Here is a 20,619-nt window from a genome sequence, read left to right on the forward strand (position 1 = left end):
AAAATGTGATTATACTGCACATGTAAATCACAGAATCACAGAATCACCTGGGTTGGAAGGGACCTCAAGGATCATGTAGTTCCAACCCCCCTGCCTAGCAGGGCCACCAAACGTACACATTTAGATCAGGTTGCCCAGGACCCCGTCCAACCTGGCCTTGAACACGTCCAAGGACGGGGCATCCACAACCTCCCTGGGCAGCCCGTTCCAGGGCCTAACCACTCTCCTTGTAAAGAACTTCCCCCTAACATCCAACCTAAATCTTCCCTCCCTCAACTTGGATCCATTTCCCCTAGTCCTGCTGTTGTCAGCCCTTTTGAAGGGTTTACTCCCCTCCTGGGTGTAGGTTCCCTTCAGGTATTGATAGGCTGCAGTGAGGTCACCCCACAGCCTTCTCTTCTCCAGGCTGAACAAGCCCAACTCCCTCAGCCTGTCCTTGTGGGGTGGTGCTCCAGCCCCCTGATCATCTTATTCGCCCTCCTCTGGACCCTTTCCAAGATCTCTATGTCTTTCTTGTACTGAGGGCTCCACACCTGGACACAGTACTCCAGATGGGGCCTCACAAGAGCCGAGTAGAGAGGGACAATCACCTCCCTCTCCCTGCTGACCACCCCTCTCCTGATGGAGCCCAGGATCCTATTTGCCTTTCGAGCTGCCAGAGCGCACTGCTGGCTCATGTTAAGAAAAGGAAGACTTCCTGCTATTTTGATACTAAGACCAAGGATCCACCACAGTTAAAACTGCTCTAAGTTCATGTTGTCATATTTCACCCTTCCCACTATCTTCAAGTTGTGCATTTCTGTCCCCTCACTGCATTAGCACTGGGTACTATTCCTGTAGAGCATTTTCCTCCAAGATGCATCTAACCCCAGGAAAAAAAAAAACAAAAAACAAAAGCTTGCATAATGCACAACACATAATAAATGTGAAGGATGAATAAAGCACCGACTCAGCTAGGATAACAGCTTGTAGATCATTCATTTTTGCTGTGGATCCTGACTGTGTCATCAGGACAGGATGCCTACCTGGTTACATGCATAGTTTAAATAATTTCTAATAGATTGTGAGTCTGATAACCCTCTTGGCAAGTGGAAAATATTTTAGAAATATTATGGCTGAATTACTGGCCCTGACACTTCTTAAACAAGTTGTTTCAGCAGAGTCTCAAAAGCTTGAGAACTGCAATGTCCTTTTCTTACATTGTTGAACTGAAGTAGCAGCACTCAAAAGGCTATAATCAGGGTTCACAATAAGTGCTTAAACACAAAGAACCCTGATTAGCTATGGGTTTTGCAATCAGTAGAAATACTTCAAAAGGAAGGGCACACTACTAGCAAAACATTCTCTTTAGGAAACAAAAAGAAAGCCTCAGTTTTGAAGTTCTCTCCAAAACTCTTAACTAGAGAAATCAAAGTTTTTTGACAGCAAAAAGTCTTTAACATGTAATAAATGAATCAAAACTATGGGTGACAGCTGACAATTTTGTATTTCACAGGATTTATTTCTCCTTAAAATTCATTTCCTAACTGAAATTAGTATTTGTTCGCACAATCATGATTACATTATCAGCATGTGTGAAAACCACCGAGAGCACTGCCAAAGTATTTTACATAGAATCATCTTTGTACACAATCAACAGTTTTCAGAACTTGTAATTGACCAGGTGAGTTGAGCAGGGTGTATATAGCATTTCTTACTTTCAATTCCTGGTCCTTGGCATCCAGTTCTTTTTGCAGCACATCTATCACCTGTGTTCTTCCCAGCATGACTTCTTCCTTTTCGTGGAGCTTCTGTTTCAAGGCCTTCAATAGCTAGTAAAAAAATCAAGCTATCAATATAGAGGCTAACACTTTCAGAAGACAAAGTGAACGTCCCATATTTAGTTTCCAAACAAGACATCTGAACAGTGTCATACAGGTCTTTGTGATTCTGTGATACTCATTGTTAATTACATTATTCCAAACTCCCACAGCTAAGTCAAAGCAATTTACCAATTTTCCAAAGCAACAAACCTGTTCCAAGTCAGCACTTGCATCAGATTTAGCAGCTAATTTAAAGAGCTCCTGCTCATGCTTTTTCCCCTGTGCTTCCAGCTCTTTTTCCTTTTCATGAATTATATTTTGAAGCACACGTACCTGAAAACACATACAAAGAAAATATGAAACCTGTTCAGAAAAGTACATTAAAAGAACACTGAAGTAACTGAAGTACAGCAAGATATTGTGTTCTGTAAGTTGAGTTTTGCTTCTGCTTAGTAGTAAATATAGTAATCAGTCAGTGATTACCAAAGACAATGATGCATAAAGATAAATCTCTAACTTGCATGAAACATGCCTCAAATCTACAATAACAAACTTCAAATGACAAGAAAAACACTGAGGCCCTGGAGCATGTCCAGAGAAAGGCAATGAAACTGTGCAGGGTTTGGAGCAAAAATTGTATGCGGAACAGCTGAGATAACTGGGATTGTTCAGTCTGAAAAAAAGGATGCTGATTGTATTCAGAATGGTTAAATAACTCAGAAAGGCCTCTAGATGCTGCGTGTGTACACTTCTGCACCTTCAGGAACAGTGCCACAAGAAGGGTTTAGAGGTTCTTCTTACAATGCTCCACAACTCATTTTACTCATTTACATCCTAGTTCCTCTGTGCACAGACATCAGCCACATTGTTAAAATCCTTCCTTGCACAGTATTTCATTTTCAATAATCACCTGTACAAACCATCTACTGACAGTCCCATTGTTTTTATTTCATCTGATGACTATTTAGACCTTAAGAATCACTGAAAATTCAGAATGGCTTCTCTCACATATTGAGATAGCACTACTACAGCCAAGACACCACTTCTTCCACCAACAAATGTAAATATTTTTACAGTGCTTACTTACATTTTCTATATATGTGGCTTCCATCTTTTGGAAACGTTCTCTTTCATTGCTCTGCACATTTTTAAGACTCTCAATCTCTTCTTGGAACAAGCTGCATTTTTCTTCACTGTCTCCAACCTTCTTGTTAAGTTGCTGTACAAGAATCTCCATGCTTTGTAGGGATGATTCTTTAATGGATAGTTCGTTCTTTAGAATGCAAACCATAAGATGATAAGAAGAATGAAGAATAAAGAAAAAGCAATCACTAGGAATCACCTTCTAGCCTTTCCTCTAATGTTAAGCACATTAAACTAGAAATTCAGGTTTGGTATAAATTTGTATGAAGTTTGTCAGCAGATTCCAAAGTCAGTATTAATGATACTGACTAAAGCAAATAAACATTAGCTCTAACAAAATAAATGAGATAACCAGTGAAGAAATTGTAGTCACATGAATAACAACAGCTTATTTATGCTTCAGAAAAGGACTGCTCACGTAACAGCAGGGTTTGTTGGGTTCCTTGAAATTGCTATGAAACATACCTTCAGCTCTTCAGTGGGCAAGGGTACTTCATTGTTAGCACCACCTGATCCACATGCTATCTGTAAATCGATGATATAGGCATCTCTTTCAGCTAACTTCTTTTCTTTCTCTGCCAGCATGGCATCCATTTCAGTCCCCCGATAGCGCTGAGCCTCCAATTCAGCATCCTGAAAATGAAAAGACAACACAGCATGTAATCAATACTTCTATCATCTACAGCTCAGAAGACCAGTTTGTACTACCTCCTTACAGCCTATTTTAAGTTACTGAAAAAACTGCCACCACATTTATAATGTAGTTCAATTTTAGCCACAACATTTAATTACTAAGTCTGTTTCTCACAGAAATTCTGTAGCACTCGCATTCCTGCCACTTTCTACAGTCAATAACAATATGCACAAAACACATAATATGAAATTATTCCTTGCTTGCATTTCTTTCTGTAACGAGTTGCTTTTTGTAACTGAAACAAAACAGCATTTTAATTCAAAATAAAAGGTTTAAAGATGATATTAAACCGCACAGGTCATACAATTTTTCCTTTTCCATTTACTATCAAAATACCACAGAAGTATTCTAGAGAATTCATTAACTGAAGACACAACAAAACAACTATTACTGTATTTTTTGAAGCAGATTATAACATTATAACGTGGACGTTGTGTTGAGGGACATGGTTTAGTGAGAACTGTTAGTGATAGGTGGGTAGCTGGACTGGATGATCTTGTAGGTCTTTTCCAACCTTGGTGTTTCTGTGATTCTGTGATATATCCTTCTCTTTCTTCTCAACCAAAAACTTTCTCAGAACATCTGTTTAGCCTTTAAATATAATCATGCACCACAAATGTGAAAAAAAACATACACTAAGCATCACTTAAAATACCACCTTTTTTTGTAACTCTTCATTTTTTTGTGTGATCTGGGATTCCAGTTCTTCAATTCTCTTTCTCAGCACCAATATTTTCCCACGGTTTGCTGCAGCATTTTCCTGGTCACCATCTCTTGATGCCTGCAAAAACATGGACTCTTTAATACCATAAATAGGTAGTGACTGATTTTGGGGTACCTCCACCTATTCCAACAACAATATAGGTGAAATAAAGTACTCTTTACTCGTGGTTGGTATTTCCATTCCCTTATATACAAATCCAAGAAGCTAAACAAAGGCAGCATGGTATTCCTATTAAGCATGTAGAAATCATCATATTTAAATTATTAATGATAATTATTGATGCAAAGTGAACTGAAACATGCAGAAGGGGTATTTATTTCCTCTGGCCATTGTAAGCCACATAACCTGGCAAGTGTAATCAATATAACACTGAAGAAAGAAGGGACTGTTGGAGGGAGTGGGGAAAAAAGCGTCAATGAAATGCCTCCAAAGCACAGCATCTACTCATATGAAAGCACTACTATAAACAAATTTTAAAAATCTCTGTTTCTGGTAAAATACTGGTCAGCTAAAACGAGAGATTACTGCATTTAATCCAAACTTTGCTTCCAAGGCCATTTTTAGATTTCCAGGGTTGTTCTGGTTATTAAAATTACAAGGTGGGTTTTTTAGTTTCATTTCTTCTCATAAACATAAACTCTTCACACATGAGTCAGGAATAGAAGATGCAAATAAGACAAACAGCAGTATGATTTTTTTAGTTTTTTATTTAACTAAAACAATTTGAAAGCAATACACAATTTTCTAAATTTCTATAACAAAATAAATTAGATAGAAACACACAGACTGGCAGCCAGCGAATACAAAGTTTATCTTGATTGCAACCTGATCAAAGCAGCTCAAAATTGGGACTTGAGGTCAATATTCAAGTCTGGCATTTTAAACTGTCCACTTTCGAGCTAAAAGGCACTTACCTTTTTTGGTTCTGCTTTTTCCTCTGAGCCTCCTGATGCTGACAACTGTTTCTTAAGTTCTTCCAGTTGTGAGGTTAACGATGCAACCTTGGCTTTGTTTTGCAGCTTCACTTTGGAAAGTTTGGCATCAGCAGATTCCTTCTCCTCCTACAAACATCAGAGTCACAAAGAACTTAAATCAGCTCCATGAGCAACTGCGTCCTTCAAGTCTCCCATTAAAAACAAACAAACAGATAAAAATCTATTAAAAAAAAAACTAAGAAATCTAAATCCAAAACAAATTTTTGGAAGAGAGACTGCTGCCTGTGTAATATTCAAACTCAGTTAACTTTTGGAACAGACAATACATTGACAAAAAGCTAGAACATCCAGGCCTCATCTGGAGCACTGCATCCAGTTCTGGGCTCCCCAGTATAAAAAAGACAGGGATCTCTTGGAAAGAGTCCAGCAGAGGGCCACGAAGATGGTGAAGGGCCTGGAGCATCTCCTCTATGAAGAAAGGCTGAGTGAACTGGGTCTGTTCAGCCTTGAGAAAAGAAGACTGAGAGGGGACCTGATCCAGGTCTATAAATATCTGAGGTGTGGGGGGCAGAATGGCGAGGCCAGACTGTTTTCAGTGGTGAGTGGAGACAGGACAAGGGGAAACGGCCGGAAACTGCAGCACAGGAAGTTCCGCACAAATGTGTGTAAGAACTTCTTTACAGTGAGGTGACGGAGCACTGGAACAGGCTGCCCAGGGAGGTGGTGGAGTCTCCTTCTCTGGAGATGTTCAAGATCTGCCTGGATGCCCACCTGTGTGACCTGCTTTAGGGAACCTGCTTTGGCAGGGGGTTGGACTCGATGATCTCTGGAGGTCCCTTCCAACCCCTACAATTCTGTGATTCTGTGAACAGCTAATTGTTACCAATGCATCCTGAAGTTCCTCCAGTTGCTGTAGGGGACTGTTAAGCTTTTATATACAAAATCAGCTTATGGCAAACAGGACTGAAGTATTTTTTTTTTTAAGCAGTCTTTTTGACAGGAACACATACACGGTACCTTTAACTGATGGTCTTTATTTCGAAGCTCAGCATCCTTCTCTCGAACAAGCTCCTTTAGCTGTATTACCAGCTGCTCAGTACTTGCCAGCTGTTCAGTCAAATCCGTCACTGACATGCTTCTTGCATCTTGTGAGCCTGCAGCCTGCAGACATTAACTACACTTTGAACAAACAAAATGGTGCAGACAATGCTCTTTGTGCAAAATAAATCACCTGTTTTGGTACAATTTCTTTTGGGGAGGGGGTGGAGGGGGGGGGGTGGGGGATGGGGCTTGAAAAGCAAGAGGGTGCATTTGTTTTCTGAACACATACAGCACATCTTTTTAGAACGCAACACTCAAACATGCATCTACTAAATGTGCACATACCAGACTGGTCATAGCTAGTTTAACAGATATAGTAACTGAAGGGGTTATATAAAACCATGTTAAAAAGATCTCGCAACACAGTTGTAATGATCTACAGCAAAGAGTAGGAACATTCTTCACTGTACTACGGTTCAGTCAGACCGTTCCACCATTTTGTTTAGACCCAATAAATCCCTATATTTTGCCACCTCAGAAATTCCTTGCAGTTTCTTCCTTTTCCTCATCCAACCCCTACAATTCTGTGATTCTGTGATCTTTATAGATTCTCTTCTACAGCAACCTTCCCTTCTGTCCCTGATCTAAGATCTGTGTGGAATCATAAAAAGAAACCTGAAAGATTTCAAGTGGATCTAGCTAACTCTGCTCAAGGCTTTAAAGAAAGCTTTATTTTTTAAGGAAGCAGAAGTAAAAACCAGTATCCCTCACCTTTCCCTCAGTAAGACTTTTTCCAAAATAAGCTTTAATGTAACTATAGCAATAGTTCATTTAAAATAACATATTTTTTTTTTCTTTACGGGGGTCAACAACACTGACTTTGAACAGCTAAACAAATCATGAAAATAATTAATAGCTACACCAAATGTTGAGCAACTTAATGTACAAGGGCTGAACTTTCTTAACTACTGGATTTTCATCATGACATCCAGTAGTACTGTTACTGGACCTAGAGGTAACAGAATATTTTACTCAACACTACGCACAAATAACACACTTGGGATAAAGCCCATAAAATTTCTCTGAATTTGCTCTTAAAACAATTTAAGCATAATGAAGAGGAGCAGAGCAGTGGTATTATGATTAAATATCACATAGAATGGAAGCAAGAACCCAATTTGACTTATAGAGTCATAAAAGCGAATGATGGTAAAAGCAATTAAGCAACTTCTTTATGGAAGAGCAAATACATATTATTAGCATAACATCCATTAGAGAAATTATTACTGAAAAGTAGCTCATTACTTACTACTGCTTTGGAAGGTGAATCATCTCCACTACCCCATTTCCACATGGTTTCAAGATGGCTATGAAAAACATAAATGAAATAACAAAACAGTGAACATCAGTGACTCTCAGATAACTCTAATCAACTCGTCCTCTCTGCACATTTCAAAGTAAAATATTTGAATCTAACTTGTTTGTTCAATGGTGACAGCACCTCTGATTTCCATCACATTACTAGTTGCTAAGATATAATTACATTTTGTATAAAATATGCATACTATGCCTTTTGACTCCTAGCTTGTAAAAAGCCAACACTATTAAAAATATATATATCCAAAGAAGCCTTTAAAATGTAAATACTGTAAAGTAGTATTCAGCATAGTTGCTATTTCCACATGTAAATAAAAGATAGAAGCACTGCTAATATTTAACCAGACCTTAAACACTGCCTGCCACTGCAGTATGACAGGGTTCATATCAACGTGTGGTTCTATAAAACCACACACATAAAATCTTCAAAGAACACCACCCTGCATTCCGTGCCATGCGACCATCTTCATTTGAAAAATAAAGTCAGTGCTGCAACCCTTGAAGTCACTGATCAGTCTATTAAATACCAGCAGCTGACGCTGCAGGAGCAGCACTTATTCCTTGCTCCTTTGCTCTGCAGCAAGCACCACTGATTTCTAAATAGTAACAAAGTATTAGACACATGTAATTGTAGTCTCTGGCTGTGGAAAGCTGTAGACATAAATTAAGGCAACTCGGGGCTATAAGGTGGCAAAATCCTGAAGGACAAAAGGACAGAAGGCAGCTCAGGGGTTAAGAACAATCCTGCATAACAGTGATAGGCCTGGCTGAGAAAAAAAACGGGCAGCCTTCAAAATATCCCATGCTGTAAACACCAGACTGTGCTGTGGAGATGTATATTAAGAACAGACAGATGTTGCTCTGTCTGGATAATACTCCAAACAGCAGCACAAAGTGAGAAGCCAAGCCCTACCTGTTCTATAATCTCCACTCTCCACTGGCAACACCCATCTGTACAGCATACTTTTGAAATATGCACGCACAGATCAGTCAGCACTACTGAATTTGGAAACCAGTTTATTATAAACATTAGCACATAGCTTACCTTAAAAAGTATGCAGAATGATAGTAGAGACTGCTTTTAAAGATGTTTATCTTCTAAAAGCTAAAACCAGCAATCACAGACTGCAATCTATGGCCTACGTTATCTACAAGGTCAAAATGGATTATGCTAAGATTCTTTCCTAACATTAAAACCAACAAAGTAACTATGGGCTAGGGAACAGAAATTATGTAACTTAAAAGTAAAAACCGTATCTATGACTCCTCCAGAGCCCTAACATCAAATCTGCTCTCATTAAAAAGCTCATTTCCAGATACATAAAAGGGTTACTGAGGTACAGAGAAGCTAAAAGGGACTCACTGGATTAATATGGTGGTGTATTTACATTTGACTTATGAATATTTCAGCTCATTCCCAGCTTTGACTGAAGCAATTGCCTTCAGCCACTTCATGTGCCAGCATTCCTACTTGAATACCTTAACTGCCACTTTCCCAATCATCTTTATTTATAGCAAGGTTACTAAATATTGAGAAGTTTTCCAAACTAACTTGGGAACACAAACAAAAATTTCTCACCCACCATGAAGCCAACCAATAGTGATTTTTGCTTTTCTTATGCTGACAACAAATTAAAGCACCAAGGCTGCAGCTGGAATGCTCAGCACAATCCTTTCTCCATGCAATATTATTTAAACAGAACTTGAAGTCAAGTCTTCTATCCCAATTGTCCTTCCAGTGCTAGCCTATTTACTGGACACAGCACTATCAGTCATCATGCACAAAAGAAGCTGAGAGTCCAAATGATCTGTGGCTACCTTCTCTGTGTTTGTCTTTCTGCTGCAAGATCTACCTGCTCACTCTCACTTTAAATGTTCCACGCTGCTCCATCACTGCCAGTACCTCATCCTGCTCTTCATCTTGCATTTCATACCATGCTGATCATCATCCTTTGTCACGCACTATACGCTCACCTCCCTCAGTGTTTCCTTCACCAAGGAACAACAGGCAGCATACTCAAACTTTCTGCAAACTCCAAGAGACGGAACTAAGGTTTCCTCAACTGCAGTGAAGGAAGTTTCTCCTTACGCTCCAAGGACAACTGAGGTTTCAGCTCTTATCACAATGGGATTTTATCAAACAAAAAAGCTCCTCCAGCAGCTTTGGCTCCACAGTCGTCCATTCTATTAGTCCTGCTCCAGCTGCAGTCAAGTGCAGCTAAAAAAATCTAACCGTGCATTCACCTGGGGGAGTTCCAGCCTGCTCACTTCCCTGAGCCAGCTATGTCAGAGCCGGGCACAAGGGGCAATGAAGAGCACACAGCTATGGGCAGGGCACCTTTCAGCAGCAGCACGTACAGTGAGAGGTCACAGAACCCCCACACTCACTTTCCCCACAGCTGTTCAAAGCCATTCTGATATAAGGATGGCTTCATGCACACTCACTGAGCTTTCAATATGAAGGCATTAGGGGAACTCTTCTCCTTCTCTACAGAAGCACATAGCAACAAACAGAGGCAGAACTACCAGGGAAGGCAGTGGTGCTCCCTTTCTCTTCTTTCACGCGTCTACAGTAGAAAGATTATTAACAGTGCTTTATTACTTCTAATACAATTCTTTGAACACTTGTGCTTTAAACACAGAGACCGAAAGAAAAGCGCGTCCATGTATTTATTTTCTCACTGCACCTGCACAGTTTTGCTTTTACCCGATACTGATTTAACAGCAAATCCGCAGTTATCACACGTGCTTGTTACAAACAGCTCCTCGAGAACACAGATCACGCTCCCCTGGAAAGCCGGCCATCCCTCCCGGCCGCACACACTTCCTGCAGTGCCGCCAGCACCGTCACCGCAATCCGTCCAAGGCCCGTTCAGGCTCAGGGCCGAGGCAGAACACAGCCCCAACGAGGAGGCCCGGCCGGGTCTTCCTCCCCTCACCCGATAGCCCCAGCTCGCGAAATGGCTCCGCGCGGCCCCACTCACCTGCGGGTGCCGGTGGGCGGGCGAGCCGCGCCGGGCTCCACGCAGCGCTACCGCCTCCTCCGCCTGCGCCTCGGCGCGGCCCCGCAGCGCCGGGCACGGCAGCGAGCCACGCCCCCCGCTGCACGTCGGTGTTGTAGCGCCCCCTGGCGGCGCGGAGGAACCTCGGCCCTGAGGGAGCTTGGCGGCCGATGACCGACGAGAGAAAGATTTATCGGGAAGAGACGAGCACCTCCGCGAGTATCGGTGCGCTGCGGATATAGTGTAACGACAGCCGCACCGTCAGTGTTCTCGGAGATGAAGTGGAACAGCTTTGCCAATACGACCAATGTCACAATGTCGCTGCTATTCCCAGCGTGCCCTTCTTTCCAGTTCGCAGCTGGCGTCCTGTGACTAAGGACGCCATTTATTACAAAGACCGCCTGGTCCTTTCCCCCAGCTGCTGCCGGGCCGTGTGATGCGAGGCCAGGATCTCCCACAGGCACTTCCCACTGAAATTCCCAGCCACGTCATGGCCATGGGCTTCCCGGCACCGCATGCACGAATGCTCTCAGGAATAAAGGCTTCTTTGGGAAGCGTGTGCATGGGAACAACAGCACTGTGTTACACCCTCACAACACACTCAGGCTAGCCAGCATTTGAAAAACAGAGGCTGGAAGGCATCTTACTGAAAACTAAACTCCTGACCACTTCAACAAGACCAGCATTTGATCAGTTCTAGAGATTTTCATGTGCAGGAAAGAGGCTTCAGATGTAAGAGCTCAAAAGATACAGGTAACAGTCCATCTGCGTTCAGGTAGTTTTCCTCATTTGTTTCTGAACAGATTTTTCTGCATTGTATTTATAATTCAAAGATTCTAACAGCAAATGACTGGCCTCATAAATAAAGAAACCTCTGTGGTTCTGAGGCAAAACAGAGCAGCAGGAAGAGAATGTACATGGAGAACGATGGAGCTATAGAAGGCTTACATGCCTCTGAGTCCAGCCAGCCCTGTGGCCTCTTCAGGCCCAGAATTAGAGTTTTCCACTCTCATACATAGGAATATGCATCCAAGTGCTGCCAGTGGAACACTGTGTTTTGGTGCCTGTTGCTTCATTGCTCCTTGTTTGTATTACCTTTTCTTAAGGGACTCTTGAAAATTAGTTTCAGAAACTGCTTCAGAAAACTCATCTACATCTTTGCTCCAAATATTTTTTAATGGTTCCAATTCAGTGAAAGAGGCCAAAACTTCCTTAAACTTCAACTTTTCTTTGCAGTGTGAATCGACCTGCTGTAATAATCAACACAGCGTATAAACTCATGAGGACTGTATCATTCACGGGTCTTCCTTACCCTTTAACCCAATGTATCAACTAGTCTTAGAAAGATGGGAGTGGAAATGACACCCTGCTTGCTTCTGGAACCCCCACAGCCAAATCCACTGCTTGGTTCTCCCACTCCAAAATGCTGTGTGCTGCATCAAGGTCCTGTTAGTGTGATATTAAAATTGCATCATTAAGTCTGAAAGTACAGCATGCTGGGAGAACAATGTGCATCTCACAAATAATTGGTTTTAGTGTTTTTGTGTGCCTTCCAGCCTAACTTCCCTGTTATGAACTCCCTTCAGCCCTAATGCTCATTTTACTCATCAGAAAGCTACACGTCCCTCAGAGACGGGTGGAGATTTCTCTGTTGGGACTTCTTTACTGCCTTAGCAATTCCTCCACATTTAGGAGGAATTACTCCTGGTTTGTTAGCCTCCTCACTTCTCTCAATCCAATCAGAAGTGGGAAGAAATTTCTTGCTCAGCTTTCTGCTTTCTCAGTATTGACAAATAAAGCATGCTCAAAGGTAAACAGATAAATACTGGGTTTTAATTGTGCAACTAATTTAGAATGGAGCATACAATTTAGATAATTTAAAAAACTAAGGAAAACAATGACAACAAAACCCAGAAGACAGTGACATGTTACCCCAGACTCCATGGTAATGTAGACAGCCACAGGCACTAACCTCTATCTCACAGGACACAGTTAATCACACAAAATATTTGCTACCCATCCTCATAATAAGGAAGGTTTTACCACCTTCCTTTACTACCACAGAAATTTATTACCTGTGATTACAGAATTAACTCTTCTTGTTAAGTCTTTTAAATATTAATCCTTTTTTTGATTGCCTTTTCCCCTTTTTTAAACTTCCCTTTTCCTACAAATTCTCCATGTTCTTTCTAAAATGTCTCAGCTCTATCACCTTTTATTATTTTTCCCATAGGAATGTTGTACCTCTACCAAAGTATGTTATATTATATGCTTTGGCACTGACAAGTCTTCTTTCCCAAATGATGGGAAATTAGTATTTTCAACATGACATTCCTAAGAGATTGACATCTCTTAGAAGGGAAGCAATAGAATATGTGGCCTGTGTCATACCAGTACTACTTCACTTAGAGAAAGACTCTAACCCTCTTTGTTTCCCAGCATAACAACTCCCAAAAGCTATAATCACTCTGCCAAAACTCACTGATTATATGTAGCAGCCACCTCCTGGTCAGAAATAAGAGAAGCCTTGCTCACGTTTAAGGAGAGTCTCCAGATGGAAAGTACAGATGCATCTTGCTTGGAAATGAGAACTACATTGGGCTGTAAGTAGCGTGCTCTTAAATAACCACACTTTTCACATTTCCTTTTTTACATTTTTATTAATCAAAGACAGCGTAGCTTTCATATTTTGAGTGACCAGAGAGATCCCAGGATGTTTTGATAGCTAAGGTAAGCTTAGCCAAAAGGTGCTTTGCAGAATACATGATGGTTTGGAGTAACACAATGCAGTCCCTTGCCTTTGTTTTGACTGAGTGAGCCAGTATCACTGACACCCCGGAAAGCACAAGCCAGAGCCCTCAGAAAAGAATATACCATTGGCTGTAGACTCTTGCGAGAACATGCTAAAAGTTCCAAACTTGTCAAAGGAAAATGTGGCATCATACTTAACTGAGAGGCTCCCTAAGACCAGGGGAAGCACCAAAGGTCTGCCTCCACCACAGAATCAAAACAATGTGCAGCGTTCGAGCTCTAGAAGTCGTACACACACAAACAGAGCATTATTCTTCATGCTATTTAGATGCATGTGTATTTTGACTGCCATTTACACAGTTGCACAAAGGTCAAAATATAAAAGTCTGCAAACTTTTGTTTAATGCTCTTATGGAAGCCTAAAGGATTAAGTTTACCTGTTCATGTGTCTCAACAAAAACAAAAGCTGATTACACGGGAAAGTAAACTAGATGTGCCATTTTAATTCCTTAGCATTTTATAAACAATTTTTGGTATACTAAGAAATATTTAGTGCAAAGCACATGCTTAGCTTAAATCCTAGACTTGGAGAAAAAATATAAGCAAAACTAAACTGTAAAATGAAAGCTCAAAAAAGAAGCTGGCATATGTAATCTGCAGGCCCACAGAAATATAAAAGAAAGGAGGAGATTTCCTCACTAAAAGCATTATTTTGGTTTTGTTTTAAGAAAGTTAGATGCCTTCCTCCAAAATAATGGTATTGACCGTTACGTTATTGGTTTGTATAAGTGAAAAAAAAATGTTACATTGATACTGGATATTGGAACAAAGAGTCTGCATCACCTAAAAACAAAAACTTCATGGATACTGCAGCAAGTTTATGCATATGATTCAACACTGTTGTGTTGAGGGTAAACTCACTGCTTTGTGTATGTAAAGGTAGCATCCAAAAGAACCAAAATCTCAAAATTAATTAGAATTCATGCTACAGTAAGAAATTACAGTTTTCCATCACAAAACATACATTATTTCTTCATTTCCATATCAACCTCAAAGGTTTGCCCAGGTCCTCCACAATGTAATACTACTTCAGAATTAGGTATTTCCACTGAGCAGATGCCATGCCAAAACTTCCTGAAAATGTTAACAATATTGGTCTCCTTCCCACAAATGGAGACAGCAGTTTACCAGATGGAACCTTAAAAAACAGAATTGAAAATTAAAAGGCCTTATTTCAGCTGAAACTGTAGTATTTCAAAGTATTCAAACTTCAAACTGTAGTATTTCAAACTATTTCAAACTTCAACTGAAACTGCAAGAAGTACATCTGAGAAAAGAGTTAATAATGATTTTGTATAATTTCAGCTTGGAAAGACAGCATACAGACCAGGATTGCTACAGAAGCATCCATAACATGGCTATTACAGAAGCAATACTGAAAGCTGCCTTGTTAACCCCAGTAATTGCACCCTCATTGCACAAGTCTTGTTGGCAGCAAAAGTAATCAAAGTTATCCAACTGATAGAATACAGCAATATCATTCACATTGCACTGAGACAACTTCCAGCAGGAGGACGTTCTCAATTTACCTGGAAAATAATTAAAAAGATTAAGAGAACGTTGAAAGCAATGCCAGTTTTGATACAGATTGAGAATCACTGCTTAGACTGAAGCTTTAGCAACAACCATCCTGGGAAGATGTCAGTCCTAAAATCAGCACAACAGTCTTTTAGGGGCAGTAGAACCAGGAGATTGTTTCACTTTGCTCATTCTTTCATTTCCAAGAGACATGCACTAAGACAAGAGCTGCTGGAGCTGAGGTAGTTCAGCACTCAGCCAGCAGGTTCACCTCACACAGCCTGTGCTCTTACTCCTGCCAGAGAGCCTGCTCTGTGAAACTGTGGACATCCTCATGCAAGATGCCAAGCTCCCAGTAGGGGAGCTCCAACTAGAAAGTGATTAGCTTCAGAATCTCTTTATTAAAAAAAAAAAAAAAAAGCAATTAAAAGGCTGTGCTGAGTAACCCACAACCCAAAGGAAGTCTGGGAAAATGGCCACATCTTCATCTCTGCCTTTCAAACAGAATGTAAACTCCAGAACTGCAGATCAGTAAATACTTCATTACAGAGCTAAGAATGATCTTCAGCTGAGGTATTTATCCGTACCATATTAACCCCATCTTTACATGAGAAATATAAACTTTACAGTGATCACAATGAATGTCCAATTCAGAAAAGTTTTCTCCCCTCTATGCCTTCATGGGCTTATCTGCTTGGACTCCTTAGAGGCAACAAGCTCAGGTAAGAAGTGTGTCAGTCACAAACTCAGTATGTAGCGAGACATCTGTATAAATGCTAATACACGTGTATATCAAATATCTAAATCATCTCAATCTGTATCAGTCACTTAGAAGTCAAAATACACCAATTTACTACTAGTATGACCTTCAAGCTTATATTTGCAACCTTCTATTGCAGAAGGCTAAGAAATTCAAGTTATGTCCAGTACAGAAGTGCACAGGCAATGAAAATGGATACAGCCATGTTTACCTTAGGTCTGTAAGTCAGTATACCTACCAAATCTCATCTGCAAGCAAGTGTCTTCATTTGATAAGCAAGTGCTGTTGGTCTTGCACAAGGAAGGGCTGTTCTCGCAGTGATAGCACCTCAGGGCATAACCTAAGAAGACAGGGTTTTGCCTTACTGAACAAGCAGAATTGAAAAGAAAAATGAAGAAACAGTGGCTGCATTTGATTGCCACAAAGCATATTTCTGGTTGTTAACCTAAACACAAGCTGAAATGCACAAGTTTTTGTCAGTGCACACGCCGAGATTGGCAATTTTGCAAGTAAGATTTTGAAGCATGTGCTTCACATATTTCATTTTAAAAAGCACTTATCCTTACATCCCCTGCATAATTATTTTTTGCTCCTTTTATTTAAAAATCAGATTTTCCAACATCACAGACAAGAGATTTTTTTATTAGAATTGTATTCCATCCTTTTTTCCCTTGTTCCTTTCATCCTACCTCATATCTCCCTTGTTCTCTGCTCCTTATTTCTAAATCATACATTGGGAATTCAATATTCCACCAGCAAAACAGCATGTTTAGTTGCCATATTAAACACCAGCATGTTCTGCACACAGCTCTCTGCTCTGACCAAAGACAATCAGCCACAGAAACTAAGCCCTGCCTATAAAGTTACCCTAATTCCCTGCAGCAACATTAAATAATGCAGGCCTTTCTTGTTATTTTTCCCTCTCAGACATTGTTTCCATGATTCCTTCACACACTGTCATAACATTCCATCAGCAGAGAGCCTCCATTATACTCACCAGAACTAGAGAAAGCAAGCAGAACAATGCAGGCGGTTAGCAGGACGCAATTCATCTTGATCATGCTTCTTCCCTGTCTGGGGGGCATAAATAGATTTAAAATATTTATTATATTTAAAATATGTACAGAACTGGCAAAATATGTGGTGAGGAAGCAAGGGATTCTGCATGACCAAAGTCACTGGCCATCAGAAAAGCACTGGAAGGGAAGAGACAAAAGTGACTTTCACCTTCACAGAGAAGGTTTCATGCTGGGCGCTGGGCCCGGAGCCCCACTGGCTGCAGCACTGCTGCTCATCCTGCCCAAGAGCTCTCACCAGCTGTCACCTTCTGCAAGAAGGGCCTGTGGTCCTGCATGTCTTCTCTTTCACAGCAATCCACCAATAACCCCACAGCCGCCCTATGCTCCTTCCTTTCTTCTCTAAGGGCTGTTTGAGAGCTGCCTGCCCTGCAGGGCTGCTTGCCCCTTTCCCCACAATTGTCTCAGCTGTGCCAGTCTACAAGATGAAATGTGTGAGCAGTATGAGCCTACTGCTGAATGTTCATACCCACCATTGCAGAGAATAGGCTCTTCTGAATCAAGCAGCAGCTTGGGTTGGAAGGGACCTTAAAGTCCATCCAGTTCCACACCCCTGCTATTGGCAGGGCTGCTCCCCACCAGATCGGGCTGTCAGGGCCCCATCTCACCCAGCCTTGAGCAGCTCCAGGGATGGGGCATCCACAGCTTCTCTGGGCAGCCAGTGCCTCACTGCACTCTGAGTAAAGAATTGCTCCCAATACCTAATCTGTATTTTCTTTCTCTTAGTTTAAAACCATTCTCCCTTGCCCTGTCACTATTTACACATGTAAAAAGTTGATGTTTTCCACGGTAAACAACTTGGTGCAAAGCTTCCCAGGACCTCACACCCAACGCTCTCCTTCAGACCCAGCGCCAAGCAGATCTGGAGACAGATAGACACACTCGAAGCAGAAGGACCTGGTATTGTATTTAGCTTCAAAGCCTAGGTGGGAGTCGACTGTCCCAAAGTGCTGCAGGAATTTAGATAACAAGTTTTGCCAAAAGACTGCAGCGGGGCACTGACATCACTGCTTTTGACCACACTTCTGCTTGGAGCTACTTCTGTACGCAGTTATGAGGCCGTAGCGACAAGCTGGTGGAATCTTTTCTTCCCAACTGAACTTCAAAAAGTGGCTTTGTAGTAAAATAATACCGAAGTCCTTCTCAGTCACAAGCCAAGTAAGTAAACGGTCTTTTCCTCTTTCTTGCTTAAGCTAAAACAAAACAAAACAAAACAAAAAAAAACCTCTCGGCTGCAGGATGTGATGTTTCCCAAGATGTTTCCCGCACCCGGGGCTCTTGGCACAGCCTGCAGCGCCCCGGGACGCCGCCATCTTGGAGAGACCCTCAGCCCCGCAGTGCCCGCGGCGCGGCTCAGCTCGGCACGGCGCAGCTTTGCCGCTTGGCAGAAGCGAGTCACGGCCGGAATAATAAAGGTCCGCGAAACCAACATAATGGCTGTGACGGCAGTAAAGCTGCAATGTACCTGTCTTTTGTGATTTAATTAGAAATTGGATTCCCAAATTGTCCAGTTGGGGCATCCCACCGGCCCCGATGACACAGCTGTCCAAACGCCGCGGCTGAGGACCGCGCCGAAGGAATCTCTGCAGCCCCCCGGGACCGCTCGCCCGCGAACGAAGCTCGGTCGTTGCCGTGCCGCAGCCCCGGAGAGGCGGGATGGCAGTGAGCGGCGACGGGGACCCTGACTCGTCCGCAGCCTCTCGGAGCAGCCCGTTCCACATCCCATCGCACCTCGTCCCATTACCCCGCGGCCGGCACGACGCTGCGTCCCCGAGGCGTTGCGGCTCTGCCCTGGGGCACGGTGTATCTACATACATACAGATACACACAGCGCACTGCGGTACCGCCGCGGACCCGGTGCCGTGACCCATTCCACAAACCCCGTCCTCCCGCAGGACGGCCTCCTCCCCTCCTCATCCCCAGCCCGGCCGCTCGCTCCATTCCCGCAGCGCACCGCCGTTCCGCCTGTAGAGGCAGCCCTCGGGCCGCCGCTCCCCGCCGCAGCGCTGCGGTGAGCCGAGAGGCTCACTGAACATCTCCGGGCTGCCGGCGCCCGCCGCGCCCCTTACCGGCTCCGCACGGCACCTCCGTTCAGTCCCGCACCGTCTGCAGGCGGTCGGCGATGCAGCGCTGAGCGGTTCTGTCGCTGCCCGCCCCGAGGGCGGAGCCGCGGGCACGGCCCGGCCCGGCTGCGGCACGGCTCCCGCACAGCTGGTGCTGTGGTGTTCTAAAGATCCGACCTTCGTGCGAGCCGTACCTACGAGCAAAGGGGGAGAGGAGGCTTGTGCACATAACTTACAAACTACCAGAATCCAAGACGCTAAGACTTGATATTTCAAACAAACAAACACAGTGATCTATTATTTCACTTGTAAAATTTTGTGGTGAGGAACTGGCAACATGGAACTTGAGTCACAGCTGAGAATGGGCCTGTTTTCCCTTCCTTAAGTCCATACTGTCACATAAATGGCATTTCCCTTGCGGTCCGATTTTCCGCCGTTGCAGATTCCTTACACAGATGATGAACATTTCTGTCAACATCGACCAGAATAAACCCTTCAGCGGCACAAGTCAAACAGCAAACCCTGTGGGTTTTGCTGCTGGCTGGCACCTGCCTTGTTTTCGCCTTGCACGATGCAGTCAGGCCAGGGCAGAAGGCTCTCTCCATTTAATCATGTCAGTACAAGCCTCAGAAAATGCCAGCGGAATCCTACAGCAACAATAAGCTGGCACCGGAAGCCTTTTCCACACACACAAATAAGGTCTGCTTCAGTTACACATTTGCACTGGATGTGCCTTTAACTACATTCTGGACTCACAGATGTGCAGTGAGGCCCAGTGGACAAAAACCCCAGCTATGGGGTCATCAGACTTTGCGGATTTGGTCAGAAGCAGGTGAAAGAGCTTCAAGCTTAATCTAAACTCTGGCCACCAAAGAGACAGGCAGTGCAACATATTCACTGTACAGTTTATACTGAGCAGTTAGCGAGTGAAAGCCCTGTAACATTTACCAACACACCTACCCGAAGTGCTGCATCAGAGCACTGCTGAAATGCCATCTTCCTCAGTGGGATCTCAACAATCGCTCCTCTCTTTCCCAGTGAAGATTTCTGCATGCACACATGACTAACGCCTTGTTTTCTTCCAGTTTCAGCTGCTTTGCTTTTCATAACAACTTGGCAGAAGTTTCAGGTTTGGGTGAGATGTGCAAGACTACTGACACATGCCCTGTTTTGACTGTGCATGACCAAGAGCTACAGTGCTTCCAGCAACACGGCATCTGCTAAGTCCAGGCAACACGTCGCTGTGCTGAAATAGCTGCCTGAAGCCATTTTATATAACCACTTAGAAACACAGCTGGTACAATAACAGCAACAAGCTGTTCTCCCACCTCATTAGATCTGTACTTCATACCTGCAGTTACAAGAGCCCTGAGACTGCCAGCAGCAATGGGATCATGGGCTGCAAGTGCTCAGAAGCCAGCAGGATTGTGCTGCCCTCTATCCTGCCTTATGCAACAGTAAGCAAAAATTACACTTCCTTTGTAACAACTGAAAGGAAAAGGAACTCTCCCATAATCTGTTGGAAGTATTTCTACAGAACCTAATGACTTTTGGTTGATACTATGTTACTAGAACCCGCAGATCCTATTTCTGACAATGGCATGGCCCTGACCATGACAGTTAACAGTTGCTAAAACACCTATCAGACAGATTGCGCTGGAATAAACTCTAGT

The 20,619-nt window shown here is 42.8% G+C and overlaps 2 protein-coding genes across 2 annotated transcripts in view; both read right to left on the reverse strand.

The window, feature by feature from the left end:
- Positions 1 to 10,814, reverse strand: part of LOC128085530 (golgin subfamily B member 1-like) — a 44,180-nt gene extending 33,366 nt beyond the window's left edge. Inside the window, exons 1-9 of the mRNA XM_052693110.1 lie at positions 10,701 to 10,814; positions 7,649 to 7,706; positions 6,316 to 6,459; positions 5,278 to 5,424; positions 4,298 to 4,420; positions 3,411 to 3,578; positions 2,890 to 3,075; positions 2,013 to 2,135; positions 1,698 to 1,811 (exon numbers count right to left, since the gene is read on the reverse strand). Coding sequence (XP_052549070.1) covers positions 1,698 to 1,811; positions 2,013 to 2,135; positions 2,890 to 3,075; positions 3,411 to 3,578; positions 4,298 to 4,420; positions 5,278 to 5,424; positions 6,316 to 6,459; positions 7,649 to 7,693 — 1,050 coding nt within the window. The 5' untranslated portion in view covers positions 7,694 to 7,706; positions 10,701 to 10,814. The remainder of the gene's footprint in view (positions 1 to 1,697; positions 1,812 to 2,012; positions 2,136 to 2,889; positions 3,076 to 3,410; positions 3,579 to 4,297; positions 4,421 to 5,277; positions 5,425 to 6,315; positions 6,460 to 7,648; positions 7,707 to 10,700) is intronic.
- Positions 10,815 to 13,358: 2,544 nt separating this feature from the next.
- CD59 (CD59 molecule (CD59 blood group)) lies at positions 13,359 to 19,079 on the reverse strand. Its single transcript, XM_052693144.1, has 4 exons — positions 18,953 to 19,079; positions 16,805 to 16,881; positions 16,046 to 16,147; positions 13,359 to 15,058 (listed from the first exon to the last, which is right to left on the reverse strand). Exons 2-4 carry the CDS (start codon positions 16,866 to 16,868, stop codon positions 14,865 to 14,867), a joined length of 360 nt encoding a protein of 119 aa, XP_052549104.1. The 5' UTR covers positions 16,869 to 16,881; positions 18,953 to 19,079; the 3' UTR covers positions 13,359 to 14,864.
- Between the last annotated feature and the right edge of the window lie 1,540 nt (positions 19,080 to 20,619).

This window comes from Tympanuchus pallidicinctus, unplaced genomic scaffold (assembly GCF_026119805.1).
Source record: "Tympanuchus pallidicinctus isolate F22 unplaced genomic scaffold, pur_lepc_1.0 scaffold3, whole genome shotgun sequence".
Classification (NCBI taxonomy): domain Eukaryota; kingdom Metazoa; phylum Chordata; class Aves; order Galliformes; family Phasianidae; genus Tympanuchus; species Tympanuchus pallidicinctus.